Here is a 22857-nt window from a genome sequence, read left to right on the forward strand (position 1 = left end):
GAAAGGCCAATCACTTCCTTCTAAAAAACCAACTACAACATAATTCCAAATCCAAGACCCACTTGGTGTTTTGTGATTATAATAAGTGTCTGCTTTCACATTGTATGTCTATATTAAAGCTCAACACTCTCTATTCGCTATTCCTTTCCACTCAAAAGAAAAGAAAAGAAAAGAAAAGAAACTGGCCAACACAAAGCCATATACTTGAAACTTTCAAAGGCAAGCCAATCCTTTCTCTCTCACATTTATCTTATACAAATATATTCATACACAACAAAACCTACTTTCTTTCTTTCTTTCTTTAGCTTTTCCACTAACCCAAAAGAAAAAAGAAAAAAAGGGAAAGAAAAAAGACTCATCACTCCTTTGCTTTTCTTGTTTTGGATTGTTGTAGATCCACAAAGAAATAAAGAAAAGATGATTCAAGAACTCTTAGGAGGTGCTGGTCTTATTGGAGGAGAGACGAAAATTTCCATCGCTGGTACCATTTTAGAAGGAACACCTTCCCATTCTCCTTCGTTATCTCCTTCTTCTTCAACTACAACAACATCAGCAACCGCTGCTACTGCTACTGCTACTACTACGACAGCAAATTCAACAACTTCTTCCACCTCAGAGAACTTAAGATGCCCTAGATGTGATTCTTCAAACACTAAGTTTTGCTACTATAACAACTATAATCTCACTCAGCCTCGCCACTTTTGCAAGACTTGCCGTCGATATTGGACTAAAGGTGGGGCTCTTAGAAATGTTCCAATCGGGGGTGGATGTAGAAAAAACAAGAACACAGTCGTATCTGCATCAGTTGCAAAATCAAGCAACAATAAGATGAAAACTATGGTGTCTGAGATTGGAAGATCAAGCTTTGGGAATGTTTTTGATCATGAACTTCCATCATCAAGTCCAATTATGTGGGCATCACCCCATAATTCTCATCTTTTAACCTTGTTAAGAGCTAACCATAACCCTAACCCTAACTCCACCACGCTATCTAATTCTCTTGGTGTGAAGGAGGAGACTGGGTGTATGATTGGAACCCAGATGATGGCTGAGACAACCGGTGCAACTGGTGCGCTAAATGCTCGAACCTTGGGCATGGACCATCTCAGTCAAGTCCCTTCTTTAGGTCTTTGCAGTCCTTTTTGGAAAAACAGTCAAAACCAAGCTCAACACCATCAACAAAATGGATTTATAGTTGGTGAAGCTCAAAACTCAGGGATACAAGAACTCTATCAACGACTCAGATCATCAACTAATACTTACTATACAGATAACTCATCTGTAGTTCTGAGCAATGTGGGTTCATCATCAACATCATCTTCAAACATTTTGGAGTCTTCTCCTGTTGCTGGAGGTGAATTGGGTTATTGGAATCCAACATTTTCATGGTCTGATCTTCCAACAACTAACGGTGCATATCCTTAAGAACACTTTTCTTTTCTTCGTTTCATTTTAGTCGTACGCTTTTTTTTCCTTTTAATTTGTTTGCTTTTAGATTCCTTTTCTTTCATTTTCTAGGGTTGTGGTTTTGGGTTGTGGTATATGGATATGTAGTAGAATCAGTTTCTTTTCATCCTTTTTTTCCCTAAATGTTTAATTTATGTTTGTGTGTTCAAGGTGTGTTTAACTTTGACAATGTACCAAGGACCAAAAAGTGGTAGAAATGGACAATATTAGCTACTTTAATTAAGCTCCTCTTGATTTTTCATAGTCTATTCATGTTCATTCAAGTCATTCTAGTTCTCTCTTAATGCACAAATTGCTACATCCTTCCCAATGCAATTGTCATTTATCAGTTCTTAGTAAAAAGGATACAAGATTAGTGGGTAATTAACAGTGTAATCTTTCTTGTATTATGTGATAATAAAGTACTAGAAAGAGTAAACAACAATCACATGATTAATAATATTCTTGGTATAGTCAAAAGGGTATTACTGTTTCTTTTTTCATATTTAGTAAGGAGATAATGCTAGTGGTGATGGTGGTGGAGGCGGTGGTGATATGTTGGGTGGCAAGTGAAGATTCTTTCATGTTTATCTTTGTTTATTTTCTTACGAGAAAGTGTTGAATAGAGTACTAAAAGCAGCCTCTGGAAAGGGTCTCCTCAAAACAGCAATTTGATTCTCACAGTTGAGAAAGAAGGATACCATTTGCAGCCTTATACCTGACCTTCTCTGCTTCTTCTGAAGAATTTTTGCTTGGATTTAACATTTAATCACTTCAAGTACAGAAAAATGCCTTACCACACCCTTATCTACTGATCTTTCTTTTCCAACATAAATGTCAATCTTAGATGGCTTTAGCAATTGAGCATGCAAGGTAATTATACAACTATTTCTGATTTTCTTTTTTTCATCATTCCTTTCAAATTCTATTTAGGGTTTCTACTATTAGCATGCAAGAATTTCAATGCCATGCCCTTGAAAGAAGGATATATTTGAGGATAAAGTTTATGAACTAATAACGGTGTTTATCCTGTCACTTGAAATGAAACAACCATTTAAATTGTTTGGTAGGGAAATTATCAGTAACAAATTATAGTTATGAGATGGACCTAACGTCAATAGATTAAAGTGAATCAACAAAGGTATAAAAGATAACACGCCCTTACTCAAGATGATCCATAGCCTTCTCTTATAAACCTATTGGCAGTTCAAAAACTGTGCATGTTTGACTCCTAAAAGCCATGGAAGCATGTCATTTTGGTAAAGCATTGATAAGGTAAGATAATTTTGAAAATAGAAAAAAAAAAAAAAGGTAAGATAGTAGGAGAGGAGATTGGGGGGGCATGGCAACACAAACAATTTTAGAATATTTTCATGAGAATAGTGCTTGAGTCTCGATATATACATATGTATATACTGTATTATAATAATTGTGTGAACTTATATATTAAATTTACGTGCTTACTATTGATTTTATTTATGTTTATTCTTTAACTGGATATTATTATTACACATTTAAAATAAATATCAAATTTATTAAATAATAAAAAATATTATAAAATAATAAATAAACCTATGCATCTTTATTTAATTTAATTAAAGTCACGATTTCGAACTACATTATATAAGATGCAGGAAATTTTAAGAATAAATATGCTAGATTCAAAAAAATTGACCTTCCGATAAGTTTTCAAATCTACTAAAGGACAAAATCATACGAAGCCAATAAATTGAACAATTTCATATATGATCTAGTTTTGGATCATTAGAGATATTATCAAAATAAGATTCGGTTAATAAATGTGTATTTCAAAAACGAATCAGGCGGAATCAGATAGACATGTGATAGCCTAGTCCAGAGAAATAGCTCCATGAAAGCATTGAATGCATATAAGGACAAGAGCAATATATCTAGACAAGGAGTAACTCCGGACAAACTTTTAAAATGACAAACCTCTAAAGTACAAAAGTGTATGAATGGATTGATTTGAACTCCGAAACGGACATGAAATAACTAATAGCATATATGTAAAGAGTTGATACTAATCATATGAGATACCTTTTAATAGTTTATTGTGAAACTAAAAGAATTTTAAAATATAATTGTGTGGCTCAGAGAAATTTACGATGGATGAACTCTTTGACAAATTTTTGAATCTATCATAAAAAGAGAAAAACAAAGAAGCAAGTAAGGATAATATCTCATTCATTACAATTAATGTAAAAAATAAAAATTTCAATTGCACATCATATTACGTAAGATTATTTTTAAATTACCTATTATATATTTATACATGAAATAATTTATATATATCCCAATTAGCATTTCAGTTTGCTCATTAATTATTAAATGAGTTTCCACATTATATAAAATTATATTTACGAATCAATTCATTTCACAACATTCATAATACTATATTGTTAATTGTTATTCAATAAAGGTTGTTTATTTTATTGCACAACTTAAATAATTTGAACTGAGATATCATATCTTCATAAGATAACGTAATTAAGAAATCAAAGCAACACACAACTGTTTTTTTCCTTTTACAAATTTGTTTATTCTATTAAAAGTAATGTACATTAAAATAGCTAAAAGAAAATACGGCGGAAAATATAATCAATTTTAATTACATAGTAAAATGTTGTCTTATCTTTTAAGAAATTGAATTCAGGAAATGCGATTCCTAGCTCTTAATCAATCATCCACAAAATTTTCTTTGCTAATTCTTTTTATATTTCTTTTGTGTAATTTTTTTATTGTTAGATAAATTGTAACATTATGACGTTAAAAATAATTTTAGATATTCAAAACTCAGTAATAACTAATATTAAAAAGATTTTTTTTTTTTGTCTAAACTTAATGTATTTTTTTACTTATATATCAAACTGATATATGATTGATATATAATAGAGTATATGTTAATTATCCAATACTAAAATCTTTAAAACAACAGGTACTTCCGGTTTTTTCGATGCTTGAAATAATTTTGTATTCTCTATATTACTATATCTTTAGAGTCAATAATTTTCTACGAGGAACTATTGAACTCAATCACTTGCTGCCGTTACTCTTCAGTTTTTTATTGAGGTATATAATACGTATCACCCTTTTATTTATCATAATGTATGCACCAAATCTAAATAAAAAAAAAATTCTATTAAGTCATTTATTGAATGCTTTATTTTCTTTGTAAGATATAGCAAAACTGCCTTTTTCTTCCTTCTTCTTAGATTTTAAAAAATTAATATTATTTTTTGTTAATTTTTTTATAAGCAGCCATTAGGTAGTATCATCTTATATTTTTTTTCTTTTTATACTTCTCTACTTTTTCGGTTTTAATATATAATTTTAGTTTTTCTTGTAATCAACCATGTGCATTTTTCTTTATTAAATCTCATCCACCAGTGTGTTGTAAAGTTAGAATAGTTGAATACCATTTATTTAATATATTATTGGGTCGAAAAATTATCAAAAAAAATAATTAATGACAATTATCATCAGAATAATAAATTAATTTATTAAAAAGTAAATTTCATATTTTTAACCGCCCTGGCCATTTACTAGAATAATTCATAAAGCAAGTATATGTATAAACTGAGAGAGAAACAATAGAAATCATTTTTGTTTTGCAAACAAAAGATCTGTCGGCTGAGGATACGGTTCAAATTGCTATGAAGATACTTCATGATTTTGAGGACTTCCTCTGATGGGAAATATAAGTTGAACGTTGATGCAGCAATTCGAACGAACATGGATGCAACTTTTGGAGCTATTATTCGAAATTGGGAGGGTCATATAATGGGGACAAGACAGCATGTGCTTTTGTGGCCTTGTTCCTTTGATCCGGAAATTGCAGAATTCCAAGCTCTTATATTTGGTCAAGATTTATCCATTTTGCAGATTTAATGGATTGCAAGCAAGTGGTGGACCTTTCCAACTGTCACAGACTCTTATTCTGGCTATGGATGTGAAGACAATTCTGTACAGCTTCTCTTCAGTTTCGCTGTGTTGGATTCCTAGAATTATTAATACAGTGGCCCAGGCATTAGCTTCCTTTAGTTTTCATGATAGATGCACTTTCTATTTTATTGAGGATATGAATATCCCTCGTGCTTTGTTGCCTTTGGTTAATTTTATCAGACCGATGTAAGGCTGTTGCTTCTGAATTCAACTCCCTTTTATTCTCAAAAAAAGAAAGAAAGAAAGAGGAACAATTAGGGAAAAAACCAGCAGAAAAATGAAATTTTATAAGGGAAATAGTTTATTACAAAGATAAAATATGGTTTGGAAGAAACCTCTCCTTTCCCCTATCTTTCTATTGTAACACTATTTCCCCATTTTCTTCTTAACAGTCACACTCTCGTAACTGATCCAATGAAACCCGAAAGAAAAAGAAGAACAAAAAATCAAAGAACCTACAAGTTAGAAGTAAAAGCCACAAGTTTTTCTATGGACGTTTAGCCAAGCCACAGAACAATGCATTAGGAGGGACATCAGTCTCAGTATATAGGCTGTGTTCATTGTTCCAAACCCTAATATACAACTGCTGTCCTAGATATCTCCTTGCCCAGATTGCTGATCTCAAATTCCACATACCCTTGTTGTCCAATGACACCAGCACTGCACTCCAGGAATTGGGATATACCTGTAAATGGCGAACGGACTTAATTTTGTTTGTTCTAAAAGGTGTTGATCACAATATATTAATTTTGTTTGTTCTAAAAGGTGTTGATCACAATATATAGTTAACAAGAAAAAAGTAGCCAATGAGCTTAATTGGCTCAACGGTACTTAGTCATCTCTAGAATTGTCAGGTTATGAGTTTGAACTATATCTGTCGAACCTAATCAAATAATATATCTTCCAAAAGTCTGTTTCAATCACCTGAACAGTGTGTCTGGGAACAGCATCATTCAAATTGTAAAGCTTCCTTCTCTTCCTCACTTCAGGAGTCCACATACCAGAACCATATCTGCAATTAGCAGAGAATGAAAAATGATTCAATCTCTTCTGAAATTCATGTCTTGAAACTTGGACTTGCATACAGATTGGTTAATATATACAAGACACATAGAGCTAAACAGAAAACTAAGGACCTACCCAACCACATAGAAACTGCTTCCATCAAGATGCCATGACTGGACGGTCGACTCTGTATTCTGGAACACAAGTTCAACAAAATCATGAAGTGCAGTTCCAATAACAGATGTGCCAAGTACGGCTGTGGCATTGGTAGGTGCATCCTTGATTGAGTTCAAAGTAAAGACGCCAGGGATGCTAAACCAATCAGCAAGCTTCAGTGGAGTTGATGGATCCACATAGGAGATGCCATTAACAGCATATCGCAGCTTGCCTCCTATTTTAGCTGCTGTATTGGCTAAAATTATAGTCCTCATTACTTGTATTGTTCCATAATGGAATGACCCTTGAGGATTAGGCCTGGCTGCATTTGCTGTCAAGTTCAACCTGGCCACACAGTTAAAAATTGTAATTAATGTTGAGTTAAGAATGATTAAATGGCAGATAAACTGGTCAATTGCACTGCAGGAGTTCAGAGATTCAAATCCTGACAATTCTTTTTCCCTTTAACGAGTAATCAAGGTACCAAAAAGCAATGGTAGGAGAAAGCGTCCAAGAGTACCTGATGGTCCTGGCTTGCTTCATAGACCAGTGAATGTGATAAGTTGGGCCAATAGGCAATGGCTTAGATGGTGGAGTGTTGGAACCGGCATAGCGAAGAATACCGGTGGTAGTAAGAATAGGCTTAGTGAAACGTGTGGAGGCGACAATGTAGTAGTCCTTTGGCGAACCATGTAATGTAACCAAAACAGTTACAGATTGACCAGGATGTACGTCAAGTGACTCGTACAGTTCTTGCATAGTATGAGCCCCTTCTACCTCAACAAGGACCATTGGGTGGCCCTGGATTCTGAAATTGATTGAAGTTGCAATCCCCACATTTGAAACCCTAAACTTGTAAGTTTGACCTGGAAAAGATGGTGATAGAATTTCAATTCTGGACCCCTAAATTATGATAACAGCCAAACACACAAATCAGATAAAGGAATAAGCAAACCAAAAAAGAATTATTAGGCATAACTGGCGTATGTGCCACACAGACGACAGAACTAACAGCCCCAGATTGTGACACAAGTTTCTCAATAGGACATGATGTTAGTTTAGTGGTTTCTGGTCACCTTTTTCACCAGTGAAGATGGCATCCTTATGAAGCCCATTTATAAGAAGGGCATCAGGAAGAGGAAGAGAAAGGCCTTGGTCCAGTCTTTGCTGCAATACCTGCAAATTCGGCAAAGGTTTCTAATTCTATTAGCACATACCTTCATCATCGTTCTGAATCTGTTGGATATAAATAGGGCCCCTATCAGGAAATATAAATCTAGTCAGGTACAAACCTTATAGTCGGTCTTGAACCAGTCACCAATAAGCAGGGTAAATTCTTCAACTGGAATAGGGTATGGAATTGCAATAACAGACCGTGGTTGAATATTGAAAGCCCCAAATCCACCAGCAACTCTGTGCAATCCAACTGAAGGGAAGTAGTTAAATGTTCCAATCTGATCTTTTGTTTGAAACTTATAGGTCCAGTTGGAGTTTGGAGGGATTGGACAATTAGTCCCTAAAACTCCATCTTGCCATGTGGTTCTTCTTTGTTTGATCCCATTCCTAATTTCACATCAAAAAGTTAGTAACCTATCAATATATCTTTTTTTTTTTTCTTTTTCTGATATAATAAAATGTCGGACAAATTATTGCATTGAACACTAACCATGTCAGTAGGAAAGGTACATCCAACTTGTTAATGACATTAACGATTATATTGTCATTAGTAACACAATCAATGGCTGGACCAGGAAATTGACCATTTATAAGGATGCCCTGCAACATGTACATATAGATTAAAAGAAAGAAGAAGCTCAAGCTATAAGTGCCAAAAGCCATTATATTACAAGAAGAAATGTATTTCTTTCTGGGGGATGAATTGCTACCCTTTGAGGAACACCAAGTGGAGAAATTGTTCCATATGTAACTGTCCACGTAAAAAATCTATAGGGGTCTTCTGCTTTCACACAAATACCACTAAGCAAAGCCAACAGTCCAAGACAAAAATATAGGATATTGGCCTGCCTCATTTTTAATGCTAAATCTTCCTCCAATTTTGAGATATCTGCAGTAGGGAGAACATTATTTAGGCCAAACAAGAAATTAAACTCAATTTTCTTCTTCTCGGAAAAAGAAAAAAAGATTAAACTCAGGATTGTACATACGTAATATTTATTATCTTAACTTTAGGACATTTTATGTGATATATAATCCAATCAGATTGATAATCTTTTCATGAAACTGATTATTTGACTATGCACCTTTTTGTATTGCTTTATTATTGAAGTAAAAATAAAAACTTGATCAAAAGAAGAAAACGAAAATCTTAAAATGGGAAATTCAAACATGAACTTGAAAAGAATCTCGTTTTATTTCGCCTGAAACGAGACTTGAACAAAAAAGAAATGATTAAGAAGAGGCCGCACCTGAAGAATTGTGAAGCGATCCTCAAAAGGATGAGGAGCAAACAAGTATAGTACAGTGAGCAAATACAAAATGGAATACTGGTTATATATATATATATATACATGAACTTAAGAAGTTAGCAATGCTAGCAATACGTACACGAAAACCTAGAAATCCATATTCATTTGCGGCGCACTTCAAGCTCTTTCACATCTCAGTTTCCATTCATAATTAAATTAATTTAATCAAACTGCTTCTGTATCCAGTTGCCATTTTGACTACAAATTTCTTGAAACATGGAGATTAGAATAGTCTTAAGAATTACTGAATAATGTATGTTTGTTAATTATTTAACTTAATATTCATTTCTTTAAAAGCAATGCAAAGACAGATAAAAAGTTCTGTGTCTGTGATGTGGGTACTTTTTAGATTTGGATTCGTCGGTGGTGGCGGGAAGAAAGGGGGAAGAAACAAGCGGCAGCGGCGCAGCCGAGAGCGGATCAACATTAATGGCAATAGGTCATCAACTTGTAACTTCCTTTAAACTAAAATATCAATGCAGTTCTCAAAGAAAACGCGTAGAGAGAATTGATTGATTAACTAATACTATTATAGATTATAATGAGTTAGTTAAAACTAAATAATTAATGATGTCTTATAGATGCTACTGACTGTCACATGATAATTCAGAGAAGTCAAAGTAAGAGTGTGTAGTGCAATGGGACGCAGGCTTGGTGCTCGAAACTCTTGTCCTTTTCATTTCTAAAATTCCGAGAAGTGAACATTTCCTTAACTAACTGCATGGTTTTCTGTTCTTCATCTTTCTTGTTACTGCTTTCCCGGCCCCCATGGCCAACTGCTTTCACTTTGACTAAATAATAAGCAACTATATTTTTTTCTTTTTATTCCATCTAAGAATATAAATTATTTTCCTTTTTCTTTTTTAATTTTTAGTTTAGTGATTAGAAGTCTAAAAACCATTCATTAGTTAACATGAATATTAACATTTATAATCAATTTTCACTTATTTGACTTTGGAATTACAAATTAATATATTTTTTTTTATTTGAATCTCAGAAATTATAAATAGATTGATAAGTCTATCAATATTTAGATTATCACACAAGTAATAAAAAATTTATTAAGAGTATATATATATAGAGAGAGAGAGAGAGAGGGAGAATTGAGCTCATTAAAGGTGACAAGATTTGCAGTCCTTTTGTTAGCTAGCTAAGTTGATTTTTCTTTTTATTATTTTTTTTAGGAAGAAGAATGAAGTCAACTAATAAGGGTCGGGTAGGTATTAAGAAAAGATTGATCTCATCCAAAAACACAATGTATAAATTGCACATGAAACTAAGCCTTTAATTCCAACACATGTGAAATTAAATTCTAACCATGTGCTTATGATGGATCTTACTGCTCCTAAACTTCACACCACACTCTTTTTTTTAGAACCATTTCTAGTTTTTTCTTTTCTAGTATGTCCTCATATTCTTCTCTAACACATGGGCAAACTATGAAAATAGTTTAGCTTTGGCTCAATTAGAAACGGTGCAGCCCAGAGACGTAAGGATCCAAGAAAATGGTCAACCAGCAACAAGCCATTCGGTGCACTCAAAAATAAGACAAGAAACTTTGAGCTATCAATGAGACTATTGGTCGAAGCTTCCAAGGGACGGTTATAGCTGATGACCACTAAGGAGTCAGACTGGCAAGCCACCTTCTCATTTGAGCTAGCTTGCTCGACTGACAGCATCCCTAAGTGTCATCAAAAGAGATTTGCAAACACCTTTCTTCGGACCACCAAAAACAACTGTCAGCTGAGCCTGTGTGATCCCTTCCAGTAAAAGCAGAGGTTTGTTTGCCGCTCCCCAAGAGGCATCTATATTCACGTTGATGCCATTTAATTCTGGAGGAGTCTGTCTCTTATGGATTGAAATGGCCTGGGACCGATTACTTCGGCCTGGAACATTATTCTGATTCTTTGCATGCCCCCAATACAACTTAGCTTGCCTAGTGACTTGAATAGGATCCGGTTGGTTTGAATGAAAAATATAAGCATTCCGAGCTAACCAGAGATTTGCCAGTAGGTTTGAGCTACCAGCTCCGAGTGTCCTCTCTCGTACCAGCTTTAAGACCATAACCTGCCAGGAATTAACTGTGGAAGGGTCATACAATCAAGCAAGGTCTGAGTAGAACCATGCAGCCCGAACATGATGGTTTTCAACCCCAACAATTTAGCAAATGTTAGATTGACTACATTTTCTCATCTGCAGATTTTCCTTAAATGTCAATATTGAATACAGTAAATTTCATTGAATCGACCTAGATATAAGGTTTACATAGCACTAAAAGTTAGAAATCACACCCAAACAGAAAAGAAAAAAAGAACAAAAAAAGAACTATCAAAACTAAATTGGCCTGTTAATTCATTTTCAGCCCCCAAAGCGACTACATTTGAAATGCTTTCCATTAATACTAAATTTAGCAAATCCACTAAGTTTTTTTGGATTTCTGATGATCTAAACAGTCTAGAAACTGCATATTGATGTCTTCCACATCAATCAGGCTTTTGTTCGACTTGATAGGTTTTCAAATGACCAATTAGTCTAAATTGATAAGGAAGCACGCTCCCTTGGACTTCGTCAACAATTCTAATTATATCAATATTTTCAAAAGTTTCTCTTTCATACTCTAAATTAAAAATCTCAAACTCATTTTGCAATTAAAGTTATTTTTATAAATAAAAAATGAATAAATTTCTATCCAAAATAGAGAAAAAGAACACAAGTAAAATAAATTTGGCAAATCCATTAAAGAACACAAGTAAAATAAATTTGGCAAATCCATTAAAAGTAAATGCTCTTATCGCTTGAGGTAGGTCAGAAGTACTAATTAGTTGTGTATATGGAAGTACTTATTACTTGTGTTGTATATGGACAACACCTTCAAAGTTTATCTACAGTTAATCCCTTGGCATAATAGCATAAGGCTACCAGAGAGTAGATAACAGTGCTGGAGGAACTTCATGGTCATGGTCACTAGTGATGAAAATCTCCACTTGCCATAGTATCTAAGTCACCGATAGAGATGCTCGTCTTTTGCAGGTCAGCCAGATTGGAGAGGGAAACGCATAAACATTACTATCATACTAAACCAACAGAAGAAAAATCAGCACCATCTCGTATTTCAATATATATCTGTTTGCAGATTTGCAATTCTCTAATGTAAAATCATAGTACACGATCATTTAAAAGCTGACAATGATCACCATTAACTGCAACCAGAATATGAACCCTTTTGATGTACAATAAACATGTCAATCTATTAAAAGAATATGCATTCTCATTTTCTATTCTCTGTTCTGTTTCCTTTTTCTAGTCAAGCCTTCATGGCTGAGGAAACAGATTGCTATTTGATTGCTTTGTCGTTCTAAGTGTGTCGTCCAATAGCTTTTCCGCAAAGTAGAGCATTACAAGGAATGTCGTATTCATTGGCCAGGCTGTGAACTTGAGTCCACACCCTGAGATAGAGTTGCTGCCCTAGATACTGCCTCTCCCATATTGCAGACCTCATGTTCCACATACCCTGGTTATCCAAAGAGACCAAAATGGCAGTCCACGCCTTTGGATATACCTGCAAGAAAGTGAATGTGAATTTATTAATATATGGGAAATATAAAAGTACAGCTCAATATCCTTGCAATGCTTCCAATCAATTTTTTCTAAATTTGGAGTCCTGAAAATAAAATGCTGAAGGTGATTTTCCTGACTGCATTATGTATAGCCCGTCAGATGGACGATGATGTTGCATGGAGAATTTTGGAATACATCTAGGTTGTTAATGCATATGGCTAAGTGCTTTTCTTTCCTAAGTGAACAATATATTGCCTTTCTAAATATGACAGTAGGTACATACATAAAAGAAGAAGCCTGGCAATCGTTGGATTACTTTACCTGAGCAGTATGTCTGGTAAGAGCATCAACTAGATTGTAAGTGCGTCTCTTATTTGGTGCCCACTGCCCAGCACCGTAACTGTAGATAGTGCAACAAGAATGATTACAGCCTAGTCAACTTGCAAACAGTATGTGCAGTTAAACTTTTTTTTTTAACTTACCCAACAACCCAAAAATCATAACCATCAAGATGCCAAGATTGCATGGTGTACTCATTGTTCTGGAAGACGACTTCAACAAAATCATGGAGGGAGGTTGGGAGAACAGAAGTAGCCACATATGCAGGACCATCAGAGGGAAGGCTTTGGATGGAATCAACACTGAAGACTCCAGGGATATTAAAGTAATCGGCAAGCTTCAGAGGGGTATCAGCGTTAACATAGGATACTCTGTTAACTGCATAGCGCCTCTTTCCATTTATTAAAGGTGCTGAATTGGCCAATACAATTGTCTTTGTTGGAATTATCTTTCCGTAGTGAAACGAGCCCTGAGGATTAGGTCTGGCTGCGCTTGCTGTCAAATTCCACCTTCAGGCAAAAGAAATGAGAGGACGAATATACATCATCCCCAATACAAATCAAATGATTTACAAATAGCATAAGTAGCACATCAATCCCCTGGAGTCTACAATGGGAAAGCTAAGGTTTATTATCATCTCAAACAATCTGTACCTGTAAGTTCTGGCTTGCTGCATAGACCAGTGAAATAGACCAGAAGGAGGAGCAGGCAGGGGTCCAGAGGCTGGAGTCTGAGAGTTTGAGTAGTGTAATACTGCTGTTGCTGTGAGAACTTGCCTAGTGAAACGTGTGGATGCAACAATGTAGTAATCTTTTGGAGGCTGATCTAAGGTTACTAACACAGCTACAGATTGTCCAACATGCACATCAAGAGAGTCATATATATTCTGAATGGTGTGAGATCCCTCAACCTCGACTAGCTTCATTTTATGGCCTTGAATCCTGAAGTTCAAGGAGGTTGACAAGCCCACATTTGAGATTCTGAGCATGTAGGTTTTACCTGAAGAGCAAGCAATGAAATAATATTAGTAAAAGAAAATGTAATAGATAGGAAAATTATAAGGGCTCAAATCTAATATCCTCGTGGGGTCTAGAATAATAAAAGTAGGAGAGATGACCTTGATCTCCACTGAATGTAGTATGAGTCTGGCCGTTTATAAGGACTCCATCTGGAAAAGGAAGAGAATTCCCAGAGTCTAAAGATGCCTGTAAAGTCTGCAAACACAAGGAAAAATTAATATGGATGTTGGCGGAAACTTGCTTTAGAAAACAAAATAGCCCTTAGAGACTAATTAAGTCACTGCCATCCAGCTTTAAGAGGAATGTCAGGACTTTGTAATTAAAGGACAAATTAATATGGATGTTGGAGGAAACTTGCTCTTAGAAAATAAAATAGCCCTTAGAGACTAATAAAGTCACTGCTATCCAGCTTTAAGAGGAACGTCAGGACTTTGTAATGAAACCTTTAACAACCATATGATGATCAAATTTGACCTGGTTAGCATGATGTTCATAACAAAAATCTGACAGCAGATGTCATCCAAGTTTTGCAGGAAATGTAATTGATTTTTGTATGACTTGAAAACCATAGAGGCATAAGCATGAAAGCCAAAGCATATAGCTCATCAAGATGCCTTGTTAGAAATATAATGAATACAAATTTATGAAGATCACAGACATAAAACCTTCATATTTGTAGCGTATCTTGCTCACCTTGTGGTCGGTCTTATACCAATCACCAACAAGCAGAGTGAAATCGCCATCAGGGTTTGGAAAAGGGATTGGAATTCTAGGTCTCTCATAGACATTGAGCCCTCCATAACCTCCAGCAGCTCTGTGAAGTAGAGTTGATGGGAAGTACGTGAAACTTCCAATTTGATCCTTGGTTTGTAACTTGTAAGTGTAGTTTGAGTTTGGAGGGATGGGGCAGTTGGTTCCCAGCACTCCATCTTGCCATGAATTCTTCCTTTGTTTGATGCCATTCCTAGTTGATACAATATGTTCTTGTTACGGTATATCCTTACTTGAAATTCAAAGCAACTTTAATGTTCTTTTATTTTATTTTCATTTTTTCCTGTAAGCAAACAGTCAAATATAAAAAAAAAAAAAAACCAAAAAAAATTGGGCAAGCTGACCAAACAGAGAAACATAATTCTAACTAATCCACATGGTCGATCTTGAAGAAAGATTGAAGTTGTTGGTTTTTGTTTTTCACACAGAAGGAACAATGTAGACTCCAAATACATCTCCAAATTCAGATCATCAAATTAAAGGAAGAAAAGAAGAAGGAAACAAATACTAAAGTCAAGAAACAAACTGTAAAAACTGGCAATGACAGAAAGAAGGAAACGCACCATGTCAAGAGGAAAGGCTGGTCGAGCTTGTTGATGAGATTAAGAATGATGTTGTCGTTAGTGACAACATCAAGTCTAGGACCAGGAAACTGGCCATTGATAAGTATTACCTTTCGAAAAAAAAAAAACAGAACTTTAGGAACCCGTAACAACCAAATCCAAGCTTAAATCGAATCAAGAACAAGAACCAACCTGTTGAGGGCTACCAAGAGGAGAAATAGTTCCATCAGTGACAGTCCAAGTGTAATATCTATATGGGTCATCTGCATTAACTAAAGAAACAGTACCCAGGACAGCAAAAACTGCAAAGAGTAAATGCAGAAACACTGCCTTTTCCATTGGATCTGCAAAAAGAACAGAAAACGAACTGAACCCAGTTGCCAACAAAGTTAGTTAAGCAACAAAAGAAACAATAAAATCACTCTCGAAAACAATGGAAAGGAAAGAAGAAAGAAAGAAGGATTACCAGACTAAAGGGTCTGTTTCAAGCTCTTTGCTTTTGGGGTCACAATCTAAAGAATGGATTGGGATGAAGGCTTAAATACAGAACAAGGCGCGAAATAAAGCTTCACTAGCCAAGCGTGTGTGGAATGTGAGTTGCACTTGCATAGAGTATCTTTATTTATTTATTTTTGTAATTGATAAATGAAAAATAAAATAAAATAAAATAAATCAAACAGTGCTCGCATTCGGCGCAACTCACGCGGTTTTGTGTAATGATCTGATAGTTGCTTTAAATTAAAGTTTTTCTTTTCTTTTTTAATTTTTTGCAGCTTAGAGGTGGAATAGCTTTTTAAACAAAGAAAGAAAAAAAAAAAAAAACAAATTAACCGCCAATTGCGCTTGATTCTTTACTTTAATTTGTGATGCTTTCTTTTTTTGGTTGTTGTTTTAGCTTTGTTTTCTTAGTTGTTCTTTGAAAAGGTTCCAAGACAGATTAAGTTGTATGTTTTTGGTTTATAATGTAATCTTGTTAGATGAATAGTGTTTGATAAATCCAGTCCAGCTCAGGATTCAATTTTTGTTTTTTCCAGGATAATGCACATTGCAGGTACCCAAGAATGAACCTCACAGTTACTGCAATTCAAGAAACTGCAAACATGGCAGCATTACATTTTTATCTTTTGAAATATATGGAAGTCAAAACAAAAGGTTCCTAACATTGCAGGAAACCATGTGACTCCACAGTTAACAAAAATCCCATTTGGATTCTGCCACCCTATCCACCATCAGATTTAGTCGCTCAGAAAAATGATTAAAACTCGAGCCAACTTAATTTCCCTCGTTGAAGAATCCGCGCCCACAAAACATAAAGGAGCAGAGTAAGTTTCTGGAAATTCATGTCTGCTGGACGAGAAATTATTAAATATATTGGTCTATCCCGTAATTTATAGATTAAATCTATTATATATGTAGTATTTTTATTAAATATAATATAATTATTATAAGTTATATATTCTTTTAGTTATCTTTTCCTAAAGAAAGAAAACACAATTATGCAATGATGGAACCGACGTGACTTGTTGGTGAAGAGAAGAGATAGGTACTTGCTTTGCCATTTTTGACTGATTGGTTAATAGAGAAGGGAGAGTAGTAGTAGGAGTAGTGGGTTCCACACGGAATCACAAATGGCATGGACCGAATATATGAGAAATGGGGAGCAAAGGAGGCTCCAAGATTTCCAAATTTTGCGGTGGGAATGAAAAATGAAAAAATAAGGGTTTTAATTTTTAGTAATATTTTATTATTTAAAATTAATATAAATATTATTAAAAAAATTTAGTAAATTTCTTTTAATAAATTACTTGACTTTAGTTATTTATGTTTAGTATTAGAATTGAGGTCTTCTTTTAAAATGTGATAATTAAAAATTAAAAGAAATCGTTAAAGACAAAATTCTAAAGAAAATTTAGGAAGCGGGTGAAAGTGGAAACCACCAAAAATGATGTTCAATTATGGTGTTCGGTTGCATCTTCAGACGGAATTTATGATGGTGATGTGAGGTGCTTTAAGTTACAGTAATAATTATGGATGAAGGTTGCCCTAGACATGCATTATTTCCTGCATTTCTTTTATCAACCATGTCCGGTATAATGACCCTAATTAATTTACTAAGTCATAATTAGTGAGATCATAATATTGATTAATTCATGGATTATAGACGCCATACATTTTTTTGTTATTGAGGTCACTCTTCTATCTTCAACAGTCTAGTCTCAGAATGCCTATTAAGTAAGATTCAATTCAAAGTTTTTTCTTTTACTTTTTCTTACTTATATTTTAGGATTTACTTTCTAGTAAGAACCCTAGTTACACCTCCGCCGCTCCAATATTTATGACTTTTAAATGTATCTGTGATTCCACACCCTCTCTCTCTCTCTCTCTCATATATATAACAAAATCTGCTAAAAACTATATATTAATTATTTATTACTCATTATTTTTATAAAATATAATTATTGTAATAATATCTTAATCAATATACTTATATAAGCTAATATTAAAAATATAATAATATTAGTGTTGCTATATCTTATAATATAAAATTATTATTTCATTAGAAAATTAGTCATTTAAATAATTATATAAAATTATTTTTTTAGTATAAAAATAGTTGAAATTCGTAGGCTGCTTATGGATCTTAGTTTTCCGTATATTATTTTAAAAAAATATCAAAACTGAAATAATTAAAAAAAATATTGAATAAATTTTTTTTTTATTATTATAATATTGTATTGGTTCTTTAGTAATAATCGAACCAGAGCCATACTAAAACCGAACCGTATTGTACTGAATCATAGAACCGATTATATATAATATAATATAATAAACTTTCTAATTTATATCAAAAAAATTTTATTCTACATGTATAATTTTTCTAAAACAAATTTACATATAATAAATTAATTTATTAAACTAATTTAAAATAAAATAATATAAAAATATATCTAATAAGTTATTCTTTTACTAAGACTTAATAGTTAATAGTTTTTGTGAATAATAACATTAAATTTAATACTCATAACTATTAATTTTAATTATTTTTTATTTTTTTCAAAACACACGTTACTCTTCTCTTTTTCCATAACACACAACGCCACTTTTCCTAGCAACTCTCTTCTTTAAATGAGTTTTTTTTTATAATTGCAGTTTTATTTTTCTTTTTATCTTTTGATAGTTATACAAATGTTTTAATTGTTGTTTTTGGAAGTAAAAGTAACCAAATTTTTTATGTTTATTATTTTGTAACTTTCTATTACTTTCGCTAATTTTTTTTATTCTTTTGATTTTATTTTGTATTATTATTTAATAAATTATAAAATATTTTATTATTCATGTATTAACCAATTAAGGTTATAAAAATATAAAATTAAACTATTTACAAGTATCAACATACAAATATCAAAATCTAAAAAAATTACAATTTAATATAACACTGACTTTTTAGTAATAACCGTATCGAATTGATCCATACTCAGCTTTAGAAATTAATATTAAAATAATTTGATTTCAAATTACAATTAAACTAGTATTTCACTGGGCTAGTTATAATCTAAATAAATCTATTATATTTTATTGAAATAAATTTCATAAAATTTTATAAATTTGATTTATAAATTTAAATTTATATACTTAATCGAGATAAAATTTATTCTATAATTTTTTATTTACAATTTTATATAATTAAATTCATAAAATTTATTACATTAATAAATAAAATAGATAAATTTTTCTAAATAAATTTTATATTAATAAATCTATATATATTTTGTATAAATAAAATAGTGTTCTTAATTTTAATATTTTCCTTTTTTCTTTCAAAAATCTTTAATCTACAATGGTTTTATGAATTTATTTTAAATATAGTTATTTATTTTATTTAGAATAAATATCATAATTACTATTTGATACAATAAATATAAAAGTTAAATTTAAATTAATTTTAATTCCATAGTACATAGAGCACAATTTAACTTGATTTTGAAATTGAAACGAAATTAAAATTAAAAATTAAATTAATTTGATTTTTAGAGAACATAAGCGCTCAAATTCAATTTGATTTAGTTATTAATAAATCTAAAGTTTTATCAGAATTTTAATTATAATTGAAATAAATCTAAATATTTATTATGACAATATAAAATTAATAAAAAGAAATTTGACGAAACTTAACAGTCTTTTCAATATAAGTTATTAAAAACCGGTTCATAATGTTGATAATTTCGGTGCTGACAGAAGAAGGAAGAAACAGGATAACCTTTCCGTTTCCTCATCTAAATTGTGCATGACCAAAACTATGTGTCGTCTCTGCTAATTGCCACGACTTATGTTTATTCTGTGACCTCCAAGTTTTGTTATACGTGTAACATGAAAACACATCGTTTCCCCTTGGTGTACAATTTAATAAAAATGGACTTATAATACTTATAAATCCAAATTGGACGGTCGGCTAAACTATAAGCTTCAGTTCAGCAACAACAATGTCTGATGGTTCAAAATCTCTGTTGTTCTCTACAGGTAATAATAAAAACATGTACCCAGTTGTTTTCTTGTGCTAGAATTTATATATAATGTAATTGTCTGCTTCATAACTTGTGTTATGAACTGGTACCGTTCGTTTATGTAGATACTGTAAAAGATATAGTCCTATGGAGGAGAAAGAAGTTGAGCTTATTGGTCCTTTTAGTGGCAACAGTAACATGGGTCTTGCTAGATGTCTATGAATTCAATTTCATCACTGTTGCTTCCTGGCTAGCTATGCTTATTGTCACTTCACTCTTCCTCTATGGGAACCTGGTCAGGCTTTTCCGCAAGTAATTAGTTATACCCTTCATCTACTTACCTTTATCTTTTTGGTTAATATATAGTTTTTCTTCTTAATGGGATTATACATGTATTAATATGATCGTCAAACTTTTGATATATGTGATGCATGCTTAAATATATTGGTTTCAGAGAAGAGCCAAAAATTTCAAATTGGAAAATTTCAGAGGAGACAACTACGGAAACTGCAAAGTCAGTAAGAGGAATGATTGAAGAAGGAATTAGATGGATGTTTCATGTTAGTGCAGAGAGCGAGTGGTTCATTTTCGCTCGTGTGGTTACTGTCTTGTGGCTGCTTTCTTACGTTGGGAGCTTCTTTGATTTCTTGACACTCCTGTACGTAGGTAATTAACATACATATAATTAAAGATTATGTTTAATAGGCGATCACAACTAGCTAGCGTTAATTAATGCATGAAAAGTCTAATAATCACCAGTGCGACATATCACTTTAATGGTACATATTTTGAATATACATTTTAGCATTACCAATCTTATTAGGCAAGAGTTGCATATATATGTTTGTTCATGTGTGACAGGTACAGTGATGGGGATGAGTGTTCCTGTGATATATGTGAAGAATGAGGAGAAGATAAAGAGGTGTGAAGAGTGGATGAAGATGAAGGCTAGGAGATTTTATGAGATGATGGACGAGAAGGTGTTCAAGCAAGTGAAGAACAAGGTAGTTAAAGTTGAAGAAAAGAAGGATAAGAAGGTCGAATAGAAGGTGGCACACTTCCTTTTCTTTTGTGGGGGAATCCATGTATCTACTGCAACAGTCTGTATCTATTAGGCATTATTTACCTTTATGTTTTTTTTTTTTTTTTTTTATTAAATGTAAGTGCTAATTGAGTTCTAGTAAGCTGAAATGGATCAGTTGATTATAATATATAAGGTCATTGATTTCTGAGAGTAAACGACAGGTGGATTCGTGGCGCAATGGTAGCGCGTCTGACTCCAGATTAGCAGGTTGCGTGTTTGATTCACGTCGGGTTCAATACCCCTTTTTAAAGTTTCTTCCTGGAATGTTCCAATTTTCTGCATGTGGTTCTAGATTTCGAGGAACCGAGTCTCTTATTGCTGTTGTAGTGATATTGCTAAATTTCGTCGAGTCCCTGGCCCTGTATTCAACTGGGTAAATTCGTAGCTTGGAATTGTCTGGAGGATTTATGACGCCATGAAGTTGCTTTGAATGGTCATTCCCATTTTTTTAAGTTTCTTCCTGAAATTCCCCAATTTTCTCCGTGTGATTCTAGTTTGCGAGGAACGAGTCTCTCATTGCTGTTGTAGTAATATTGCGAAATTTCGTCGAGTCCCGGGCCCTGTATTTCAGCTGGGTAAATTCGTAGCTTTGAATTGTCTGTAGGATTTATGACACCATGAAGTTGCTTGGAATTGTCCTGGAGGCCGGGTCATTCCCGTTTGTTTTGGGTTTGGACTTGGGTAACACGGCATTTGGTTGCCACTGCAACTTGCAGAGAAAAATTGACTGGGTCTCAGTTGTCCCTTCCTCCTCGTCTGCGGCTCCCATTTATCTTCTTTCTAGACACGAGGGTTTTCAGTAAATCTGCTCTACCAGTTGAGTCGTCTAACGACTTTTAAATCTTCCATGTCCAGTAATACTTTCCTGCACAAAGAGATGACTCAATAGAGACGGTCAATCTTTGGCAAATAGCATCCGAAGATTCTAACCAACTTCTTATTGTTTCATCTCATAAAGTCGGTTCTTCCTATCCGAACATACATTTAAAAAAAAAAAAAGCGTATATTCTTTTGCGTTTGTGCTTCCGCCGGTCTCAGATTTTCTTCTGGTTCTTCGCGTCCTTGCCCTGTCGTAACACTAACAATGCTTCCGGAGGCTGTTTTAGGGGCCGCTCTTGGAGCTTTGCTCCAAGAAATTATAAATGCAAAAGAAAAGGCAACTTTCTTCAGGAGAACCCTTGAACACCTGGAATCGACACTCAAGGGAGTATATCCAATAGTTAGTGATATCCTGAAGATAGAAAGTGTTCCTGCTGATACATGTACTAGGTTTGCGGAGCAGTTGAAGAAAGCAAAGGCGCTTGTTAAAATGTATTCAGACATCAAGAAATGGAAGCTGCTCAAGAAACGTAAGGTCAGGAAACTGATTGAAGAAATGGATGCTTCTCTTCAAAGGTTTTTGACTCGGGATTTTCAGGCTGCGCAATTGCTCTATCTTGCAATAATTGACAAAGATGTAATTGAAATGAACAAGAAAATGGATCGTGTAATCACCCTGCTGGATAGAACAAATGGCGATGCAACAACCAAAGGATACGAATCAAGTTCCGAGACTGCAACTGAAGAAATCTCAGCACCATCAAGTCCAGATACTGCGGGTCAGAGCAAGCCAGAAAAAGCTGCATTTGAATTGCATTGGGAAATCAGCAAAGAAAAATGTTTAGACATTCACTTTCGGCGTCGTCGCGTGTAGTTTAGCAAGCAAATCTATGAATTAATGAAATGGTAACCCCTGATCTACCTTTTGTTCGCGTAGTGAGCTTTGTAGTTATTGCAGGTGTAAAATATATCTTATTGTGGTAATCCGTAAATTGTATATTACTTTTCCTTCCTGACAGATACATACAAGGAAAACTTGCATCTTTTTTTGGTTAGATACTTTGTTTAAAGTCATCTTAGCACCATGATTCAGAAAATAAATTACCCAAATCACGGTGATTACAGCACAATTCTGATTCTCCTATC

General features: G+C 33.6%; 5 protein-coding genes across 6 annotated transcripts; 3 read left to right on the plus strand and 2 right to left on the minus strand.

Annotated features, from left to right (window-relative positions):
- The first annotated feature begins 89 nt into the window (after positions 1 to 89).
- LOC8267256 (dof zinc finger protein DOF3.7) lies at positions 90 to 1690 on the plus strand. Its single transcript, XM_025157956.2, has 2 exons — positions 90 to 219; positions 395 to 1690. Exons 1-2 carry the CDS (start codon positions 105 to 107, stop codon positions 1423 to 1425), a joined length of 1146 nt encoding a protein of 381 aa, XP_025013724.2. The 5' UTR covers positions 90 to 104; the 3' UTR covers positions 1426 to 1690.
- A 3973-nt stretch (positions 1691 to 5663) lies between these two features.
- On the minus strand, positions 5664 to 9066 carry LOC8267255 (L-ascorbate oxidase homolog). Its single transcript, XM_002522293.3, has 9 exons — positions 8997 to 9066; positions 8457 to 8635; positions 8237 to 8346; positions 7863 to 8133; positions 7647 to 7746; positions 7091 to 7436; positions 6550 to 6915; positions 6334 to 6421; positions 5664 to 6094 (listed from the first exon to the last, which is right to left on the minus strand). The coding sequence occupies exons 2-9, from the start codon at positions 8598 to 8600 to the stop codon at positions 5897 to 5899; spliced, it is 1623 nt and encodes a 540-aa protein (XP_002522339.1). The 5' UTR covers positions 8601 to 8635; positions 8997 to 9066; the 3' UTR covers positions 5664 to 5896.
- Positions 9067 to 12141: 3075 nt separating this feature from the next.
- On the minus strand, positions 12142 to 15932 carry LOC8267253 (L-ascorbate oxidase homolog). Of its 2 annotated transcripts, none has more exons than XM_015721272.3 (9): positions 15773 to 15932; positions 15499 to 15673; positions 15307 to 15416; positions 14666 to 14936; positions 14071 to 14167; positions 13607 to 13952; positions 13097 to 13462; positions 12936 to 13014; positions 12142 to 12615 (listed from the first exon to the last, which is right to left on the minus strand). In XM_015721272.3, exons 2-9 carry the CDS (start codon positions 15643 to 15645, stop codon positions 12412 to 12414), a joined length of 1620 nt encoding a protein of 539 aa, XP_015576758.1. In that variant the 5' UTR covers positions 15646 to 15673; positions 15773 to 15932; the 3' UTR covers positions 12142 to 12411. The 2 variants fall into 2 exon arrangements, with proteins under 2 accessions (XP_015576758.1, XP_002522337.1); XM_002522291.4 differs by having other exon boundaries at positions 15499 to 15650; positions 15773 to 15927.
- A 3733-nt stretch (positions 15933 to 19665) lies between these two features.
- Positions 19666 to 21047, plus strand: LOC8260595 (reticulon-like protein B13). Its single transcript, XM_002522290.4, has 4 exons — positions 19666 to 19824; positions 19934 to 20120; positions 20263 to 20474; positions 20670 to 21047. Exons 1-4 carry the CDS (start codon positions 19788 to 19790, stop codon positions 20852 to 20854), a joined length of 621 nt encoding a protein of 206 aa, XP_002522336.1. The 5' UTR covers positions 19666 to 19787; the 3' UTR covers positions 20855 to 21047.
- A 139-nt stretch (positions 21048 to 21186) lies between these two features.
- Positions 21187 to 22766, plus strand: LOC8267251 (RPW8-like protein 1). Its single transcript, XM_015721235.3, has one exon. The coding sequence runs from the start codon at positions 21977 to 21979 to the stop codon at positions 22583 to 22585; it is 609 nt and encodes a 202-aa protein (XP_015576721.1). The 5' UTR covers positions 21187 to 21976; the 3' UTR covers positions 22586 to 22766.
- Positions 22767 to 22857: the final 91 nt, after the last annotated feature.

This window comes from Ricinus communis, chromosome 7, assembly GCF_019578655.1.
Source record: "Ricinus communis isolate WT05 ecotype wild-type chromosome 7, ASM1957865v1, whole genome shotgun sequence".
In the NCBI taxonomy this organism is placed as follows: domain Eukaryota; kingdom Viridiplantae; phylum Streptophyta; class Magnoliopsida; order Malpighiales; family Euphorbiaceae; genus Ricinus; species Ricinus communis.